This window comes from Ipomoea triloba, chromosome 3, assembly GCF_003576645.1.
Source record: "Ipomoea triloba cultivar NCNSP0323 chromosome 3, ASM357664v1".
Classification (NCBI taxonomy): Eukaryota; Viridiplantae; Streptophyta; class Magnoliopsida; order Solanales; family Convolvulaceae; genus Ipomoea; species Ipomoea triloba.
This window is the reverse complement of record NC_044918.1, coordinates 17,408,662-17,417,482: the sequence shown is the minus strand read 5'-3', so window position 1 is coordinate 17,417,482 and position 8,821 is coordinate 17,408,662. Positions and strand designations below refer to the sequence as shown.

The 8,821-nt window shown below is 30.1% G+C and overlaps 1 protein-coding gene across 5 annotated transcripts in view; it reads left to right on the top strand.

Moving 5' to 3' along the window:
* Nucleotides 1-7,024: 7,024 nt before the first annotated feature.
* LOC116012225 (probable RNA-dependent RNA polymerase 5) overlaps nucleotides 7,025-8,821 on the top strand; it is a 10,759-nt gene continuing 8,962 nt past the window's right edge. For 2 of the 5 annotated variants that reach the window (XM_031251721.1, XM_031251722.1), the window contains exons 1-2: nucleotides 7,416-8,003; nucleotides 8,324-8,656. In XM_031251721.1, the coding sequence (XP_031107581.1) occupies nucleotides 7,865-8,003; nucleotides 8,324-8,656 (472 nt within the window). In that variant the 5' untranslated portion in view covers nucleotides 7,416-7,864. Of the gene's footprint in view, nucleotides 7,327-7,403; nucleotides 8,004-8,323; nucleotides 8,657-8,821 lie in introns of those variants that run through there. The other 3 variants (XM_031251720.1, XM_031251723.1, XM_031251718.1) reach the window with 3 other exon arrangements.

The following is an 8,821-nucleotide window of genomic DNA, read 5'->3' as shown; positions in this document are numbered from 1 at the left end:
GGCATTTTGGATTTTTTTTTTTTTTTTTGTAATTGGCAAAACTGTACGTTATACTTGGATTACTTGGCTTCAAGTCCATGAATAACAATCTTATAAATAAAAATAGTTTTTCATGTGCATTTAATGTCTCATGTTTATTTGTAAAATAAGTACTTCAAAATATAGTAAGATTATATAAGAAATGTTAATGCATATATAATTGAATGTTAAATTTGTTTATTTAAATTGGTAATTTAAAGTATATGAATACAAAATAATATATGAGATATTGATTATAATTGTTATTAAAATAAATATTTGCAACTTTGTAAAAGCGCTAGTCTAAATATTTAGTCTACAAATGATAATTTAAATAAATACTACTTTTGATTTGAATTTCCGTAAGTCTTTTTTAATTTTATTTTAGATAATATTGTCATTGTATTCATCTTCAATATTTATCCTATTTTTTATTGGTAGTGTGTCATGTGCAATTGGGTTACTAGTAGCAGCATATAGGGCAACATTATGCAATGAGATTATGGTGCAAGAAGTTCTGGATTTGTCTTGTTGTATATATGACAATTGGGATATTAATTAGTTGCACTATGAACTCTTGATCTTGTAAGCGTATGTTGATATTTGGCGGTGGTAGTTTGTAACAACGTTAGTCTATAAATGATAATCTAAATAAATACTACTTTTGATTTGAATTTCTCTAAGTCTTTTTAACTTTTTTTTGGATAACATTGTCATTGTCTTCATCTTCAGTACTTGTCCTCTTTTTTTCTATTAGTGTGTCATGTGCAGTTAGGTTACTAGTTCTAATATAGAAGACATTGTCATACGATGAGATTATAGTGTATGAAGTTGTGGATTTGTCTTGTTGTGTATATGACAGGTGGGATCTTAATTAGTTGTATTATAAACTCTTGATCTTATAAGCGTCTGTTGATATTTGGCAGTGGTAACAAAATTATTAATATTTATTATATTTGTAGAAAGTTTATGAGTAGTACATATTGTTATAGTTCCATAACTTGTTTACTTATAATATCAACAATGACTTTGCAAGTGATATGAATACAAATGTCGCAATGTGTTCAATTTCATCAACAATTTCCACATTCATTTTGCATTGTAAAAAATAAATACATAACTAATACAAATATATCTTTAAAAAAAATTGTTTGATAATGAATAAATTTTTTTGGAATAATGGTCAAATTGGTCATTGAACTACATACAAAAATGCAATTAGGCCATCGAACTAAAAAACAATGCAATTGGGTCCCTGAACTATACGAATTCATGTAATTTCATCCAAAATGACCTGTTTTACCTGATGTGCCGGTTACCAATTTTTAAAATGATATTTTAAAATAATTTTAAATAAAATAATTAATTAAAATTTAAATTAAAATTTTAAAAAATAATTAAAAAATAATAATAAAACTGCCGGCCGGAGACGCGAGCGTCTCCTGCCGGCCTCGTCTCCATAGCTAGGAAACGAAGGTTCCTTAGTCTCCTGGCCATGGAGACGAATCGTCTCTTCGTCTCCTTGGCCGGAGACGAAGCGGACCTTCGTCTCCTTGGCCGGAGACGAAGCCGACCTTCGTCTCCATGGCCAGGAGAACCTTCGTCTCCTGGCTATGGAGACAAAGGTCGTCGTCTCCGTGGCCGGAGCCGGAGACTAAGATGAAGCTCCGGCCATGGAGACCGGGCCGTCCGGAAACGATTCGTCTCCGGCAGGTAGTTTTTTTTTTTTTTTTTTTTTTAATTTTAATTATTTATTTTATTTAAAATATTATTTTTAAAATATGTAACCGGCACATCAGGTAAAACAGGTCATTTTGGATGAAATTGCATTAATTTGTGTAGTTCAGGGACCCAATTGCATTGTTTTTTAGTTCGATGGCCTAATTGCATTTTTATGTGTAGTTCAGTGGCCTATTTGACCCTTATTCCATTTTTTTTAATAAAGATATGCATTTTAGACATTTAATTCTAAATTAAAGAAATGCATATGTATTTTTTTTTTGTTGTAGCTACAAATTTATTTAATTTAATAAGAGTATTGTCGTGAGGTACTTTTCATCCGCAACAATGAAGTCATTGTTTTTTATTTATTTATTTCAATTCATTGTTGAAAATAAATTGTTTTTAAAGTTTGTTAATGACAATTATTGATACAATCGTTGTTAATAAAAGATGATGATAAATAATTCGAAATATATGTTTATTAACGATATATATTGTTATAATGATATAGTAAAAATTTAGTTCATTTACAAATTTATTTAGAAGTTTCATGCATTGATAAAATTATGAGAATAATGTATAAACTTGTTCAATTGGAGCTAGTGGAGTGTCAACATTGTTTATTATTTGGACAATGATCATACTGTTTAGAGTCGATGTGTAATTGTATTTATGATCAACAACTTGTAGTTAAGTCGTGCATGTTTGACAATGCTATAAGAATATTTTTGTCGGATAACATCAATCCAACTCATTTCATCAATTGCACTATTTAATATTCGTTGTTATAATTTATATTATTGTATATCGATTCAAATATTCTTAAAATATTATAATAGATCCATCTCATGCAACACACGAGTGGAAATACTTGTTAGTTGTTACCCAAATTTTTATTTTTTATATATACCAAAATTTCAAATTGAATTAAAAATAATTAAATTTTTTGAAAAAAAAATAGGCTAATTGAATTAAAATTATCTTGATTAAAAACGATTAGTTAATTTTCATGAAATTTGCACACGATCTGACTCATGATTGTGTGTAATTATTACATGTATAATTGGGCTTTCAGTCCTGTGTAGAGAGTGTAGACCAGTTGGTTCAATTTAGATGGACGGCCTAATGCGGCAAGGCAAAATTTTATATGTGGATAATAAGTAACAAACTTTATATCATGGACCATGATACACAGTGCAATATGAATAGATCTTAATGCATTTGCATGTATTTTATGTTTTATGTTTTTGTATTCTTAGTTATTAAATTTTGTACCTTATGATGTCATTTGAAGTTTTTTCCGTTAATGGTAGATGGCAAATTTGGTTATTGTTCATGTAGCAACCTCCCCCCATTATTCAGTATCATTTTATATGCACAGTAATTTCATTACAACACCGCTAAAATATAATTATAGTTTCATTTGGCAATATATATACACACACACTTAATATGTGAGATATGTTATATATTTCTTTATTGTAGTTTCTTTTTCCCTTAAATAATAAAAAANTTTTTTTTTTTTTTTTTTTTTTTAATTTTAATTATTTATTTTATTTAAAATATTATTTTTAAAATATGTAACCGGCACATCAGGTAAAACAGGTCATTTTGGATGAAATTGCATTAATTTGTGTAGTTCAGGGACCCAATTGCATTGTTTTTTAGTTCGATGGCCTAATTGCATTTTTATGTGTAGTTCAGTGGCCTATTTGACCCTTATTCCATTTTTTTTAATAAAGATATGCATTTTAGACATTTAATTCTAAATTAAAGAAATGCATATGTATTTTTTTTTTGTTGTAGCTACAAATTTATTTAATTTAATAAGAGTATTGTCGTGAGGTACTTTTCATCCGCAACAATGAAGTCATTGTTTTTTATTTATTTATTTCAATTCATTGTTGAAAATAAATTGTTTTTAAAGTTTGTTAATGACAATTATTGATACAATCGTTGTTAATAAAAGATGATGATAAATAATTCGAAATATATGTTTATTAACGATATATATTGTTATAATGATATAGTAAAAATTTAGTTCATTTACAAATTTATTTAGAAGTTTCATGCATTGATAAAATTATGAGAATAATGTATAAACTTGTTCAATTGGAGCTAGTGGAGTGTCAACATTGTTTATTATTTGGACAATGATCATACTGTTTAGAGTCGATGTGTAATTGTATTTATGATCAACAACTTGTAGTTAAGTCGTGCATGTTTGACAATGCTATAAGAATATTTTTGTCGGATAACATCAATCCAACTCATTTCATCAATTGCACTATTTAATATTCGTTGTTATAATTTATATTATTGTATATCGATTCAAATATTCTTAAAATATTATAATAGATCCATCTCATGCAACACACGAGTGGAAATACTTGTTAGTTGTTACCCAAATTTTTATTTTTTATATATACCAAAATTTCAAATTGAATTAAAAATAATTAAATTTTTTGAAAAAAAAATAGGCTAATTGAATTAAAATTATCTTGATTAAAAACGATTAGTTAATTTTCATGAAATTTGCACACGATCTGACTCATGATTGTGTGTAATTATTACATGTATAATTGGGCTTTCAGTCCTGTGTAGAGAGTGTAGACCAGTTGGTTCAATTTAGATGGACGGCCTAATGCGGCAAGGCAAAATTTTATATGTGGATAATAAGTAACAAACTTTATATCATGGACCATGATACACAGTGCAATATGAATAGATCTTAATGCATTTGCATGTATTTTATGTTTTATGTTTTTGTATTCTTAGTTATTAAATTTTGTACCTTATGATGTCATTTGAAGTTTTTTCCGTTAATGGTAGATGGCAAATTTGGTTATTGTTCATGTAGCAACCTCCCCCCATTATTCAGTATCATTTTATATGCACAGTAATTTCATTACAACACCGCTAAAATATAATTATAGTTTCATTTGGCAATATATATACACACACACTTAATATGTGAGATATGTTATATATTTCTTTATTGTAGTTTCTTTTTCCCTTAAATAATAAAAAAGCAGGTCCGTCATATAACATAATGGTTGTGTAGTTTAATTAAAAGAAACGGTGTCGTTTTGGACCATGATCCACTGTATAATGATTGGAATTATACCATTGATCACAGTTCACCTTTATGGACCTTGATCCAAAATGATATTCAGATTATATGCCGACAGGTAATATATCATGAGTATGCATATAAATAAATTGAAAATACATAATGACCATGTTTGGTAAATGGTTGTTAGCTGATTGGGTTAAAAGGTATGATTAATTGATAATATTGGTTGATTGTAGAAAGTTGTTTGATAGATTAGCTGTTAGCTGATAGCTGTTTGGTATAATTTTTTTTCTTAAAAAACTAATTGAAAAGACTACTTTGAGTAGTCTTTTGAATTTTAGTATTTTAGAGTTAAAAAAACTTATTAACTAAACAACTAATAGTGGTTAAATAAGCCAAAATTGACTGATAGGCTGATTATTTACCAAACAGGGTCAATATGTTAATTGCAATATATAATTTATTAACTATAGACGCATAATATGTTACAGTTACTTGATGTAGTCACATAATTTATTAATAATATATTATAAAAATTACATTTTTGGTCTTTCAGTTATACCCGTGATACAGACTTAGTCCATGAGTTATATCCGTGACCATCTTTAACCCGTGAGTTAAACACGGAGTGACAATTTTAGTCTTTGAATGGCCAAATTAGCACTTTATTAAGTGATAAATTGGTGGTAGGAATATTCAACGCGAGGGACTAAAATGACTAATTTGTGCATAACTTAGAGGTTAAAGATGGTCAGACATATAATTCAAAGATTATGTTTATACCACGGATATAACTGAAGGATAAAAATATAATTTTCTCTAATATATTAAATGCAAATACATAATTTAAATGTGGTTTTGAATTAAAATCTGTCATGTAAGATTAATTTGTTCCGTGGAATAACAATTAGAATTATGTGTTTGCATTTTCAAAAAAAAAAAAAAAACAATTAGAATTGTAGTGTGTAGATAGATTATGAGACTAGGTAGGAGTAGGAGTAGTAGTAGGAGCAGGATTGTCTCGTTCATGTCAGTCTTTTACTGTGCTCTTTATTTGCCGAAGAATGGTGATTGAGTGATTTAGGGTCTTGTCTTCTTCACAAATGCCAAATGCCAAATGCCAAAGAATGCATATCCATTCCATTCAGCTAGATTCAATTCACGGGCGGATCAGATCAGTTTTGAGTTTAATATTGCGCAGTCTGAGGAGTTATACTTTTAATTTTTCTGAAACTACTACTGTTGCTCGTATCTCTTACCCATGAAGCAAACTTGTATGTATCGCGGAGCTAGCTAGCTAGTTAGGTCACCATCCACTAATATGGTACTATTAAATTCAGAAAAGACTCATGACTTCATGTGGGTGAAACAGTGGTAGGATTTTTAGACAGGCATAATTACTTAGAGGTTAAGAATAAATGATGGATGGGAAGCCAATGAAAGGAATCTTGAACTTTTTTTATTTTTATTTTTATTTTTTTTATATGCTAGTACATATGAGTGAGTTTTTACATATTACATGTCATCAAATAGTGATTGTTTGTTTTCATTGTTATTTAGAAAAAAAAAACTTGACAATTTTGGAATGTTATGGGATTCGGAGATGGTTATTAATTTTTCAAGAGAAAACAGAGAACTGAAGGTTAATTTAAAGAAAAATATATAACTTCATCCCATTTACATTTTGCAAATCCATAATCTATCACATTAATTTTAATCACTTATTAGATTGCACGGCATTTGTTAACCATATAATGTATAAATATAATTTATTTATATCTCACTAAATTACTATTAATTTTAATTGATTATAAATAGTAAGATATTATTTTTCCTTTAATAATTTATTTTTTTAGCATTAGTCAAATAAATAAAATAAATTTAGCTATTTTACTAAAAAAATTCCGTTATATTTAACTAGCCGAAATCCGTCGATTTTGATTATTTCGGTTATAAATGTTGATTAGTCGATTTTTAATCAGTTATGAAGATTCAGTTAAATTTTCAGTTATTAACCGAAAATTGATCAATGCTCACCCCTATTACCTTTACATAAACTTTTAAATTATACACGGTAATCTTGTAATTTTGAACCAATAATATAATATTACTATATTTATATTATCTACTAGATAATCTTAAACGATTTGAAACAAAATCATCAAGTACTGCGCCAAAGATGAAGGAAGAAAAGTGGATGGTTTTCTCCTTCTGCTGCTGAACTGCCGAAATAAAGGAAGATGAAGAAAATTGGGTTTCCTCTTGCTTCTCTGCCCACTGCCGAAACAATGAATGGGGGAATAATGTGAGAGTGGGAATGTAGATAGTGGAGTAAGTTGGTCTTCAATATTCCTCCACCAACAATGACAAGAGAATTTCAAAAAAAAAAAAAAAACAATGACAAGAGAGAATCAAACCAAAAAAGGGTGTGTGCCCCAAACCTTTATATATATTTTATTTCTCCACTTGCAAATGCTGCCAGCTTTTCCCCCCCAAAAAAATTCTGCCAGGTTTGTTTTTCACACTCAAATTATATTGATTCGACATATTTCGACCTATTTTAGAAATTGAGATAGGTAAGACGATCTCTAAGTATAATTCAATATATTATATTTTTCTGGTTTTCTCGTCACGGCCCTCTAAACCGCCTATGAATATTGAACTTGAGAGGACTTTGGTAGTATGATATGATTGACGGAATGAAACGTTGTCTTCTTCCCCAAAAGGGCAACGCATTTCATGCAGACAGAGTACACTCGAAGGAAGCCATGTATCAGAAATCCCGATATTTAGCTTATTGATTGATGGACTTTCAAAAGACCGTTGCCTTCCAAACTCCAAGTTGGCGACTTCAAATTCAAAATGGGCAATGATTCTTGACGCCGCAGAAGAAGAAGTTTTTATCTTCCACCATCAGTTGAAGCATTCAAAGCCTTTGAAACTCTTAGCCACAGGAACCACTCTCCATTGATATTCTCCCGCCCGCAAAATCTCAAGCTATAAGGCTTTAACAACCTTTTCAGTAAGTTCATTCTGTGCAGAGTCACTATGGCGAACCAATTCTATCCGTGTCACCCAAACGGTGTCTCCTCTTCTCCCCAGAGCTGGGGAAACTGCTACTCTTCTCATCCCTCTACCTCTGTGCCTCATTCTCCCGGAAATGCGCCTTTTTCCCCGAGTTGGAATGGTAAAATTCTTGCTTTACACCATTTTTTTTTTAATTTCCTAGTGAATTTCAAGTAGGTTTCATCATGATACGGAGTTAGTAGTATTGTTTTCCAATTTGATGTCTTGCCTATCCAAAATTTTAATTTCGCTGTGATGTTTCGTCTTGAAATCTGCAAAAAAAAAAAAAACAAAACAAAAAAAAAAACAGATGTAGTTTGAATGTATGATGAAATGCCAGACAATCTCTCCATAATCGAGTCGGTTTCTTTCTCTTTTGTGCGGCTTCGATCAAATTTTCCCTAAATGATCTTATTTTTATTTGTGATATCTGGAACGCAGAGGGGGAGGACGTGTTTCTTGCACCATCAGTAGAAGCCAAACTTCAAGAAATTTGCATAAAACAGCGCCAAGAGCGTGCAGACACCAATGCTAGAAGGTGTCTTGCTTCGATAGGAGAGCAGGCTTCTCTAGATGTTCTGGAAAAAATCTCACCTTGCACGATTCGAACAACACTCAGTCGTTTCATTCTTTATATGGTGAAAAAGTATTATCCTCAGCAGCATTCCACATCAGGAAGCTTTTCCCACTCTCCGCAGAGATACTTCAGTTCACCTTCCTCCTCATGCTCTTCCAGCAATTTTACTCCTCGAAACGTTCCTTCCCCTAGCAATGGTAACTTGCTATTTTCATTGTGGAACTGTTTAGTCTTGCCAGTAAAATTTCCTATAGAAACTGAAATGCTGCACTTTTTTTCTTTATTAGGATTATTGGATCTCAACTTCTGCATTCTGACTAAATTTGATGTGTTAAGTTTTTTTTTTTTTTTTTTTTTTTTTT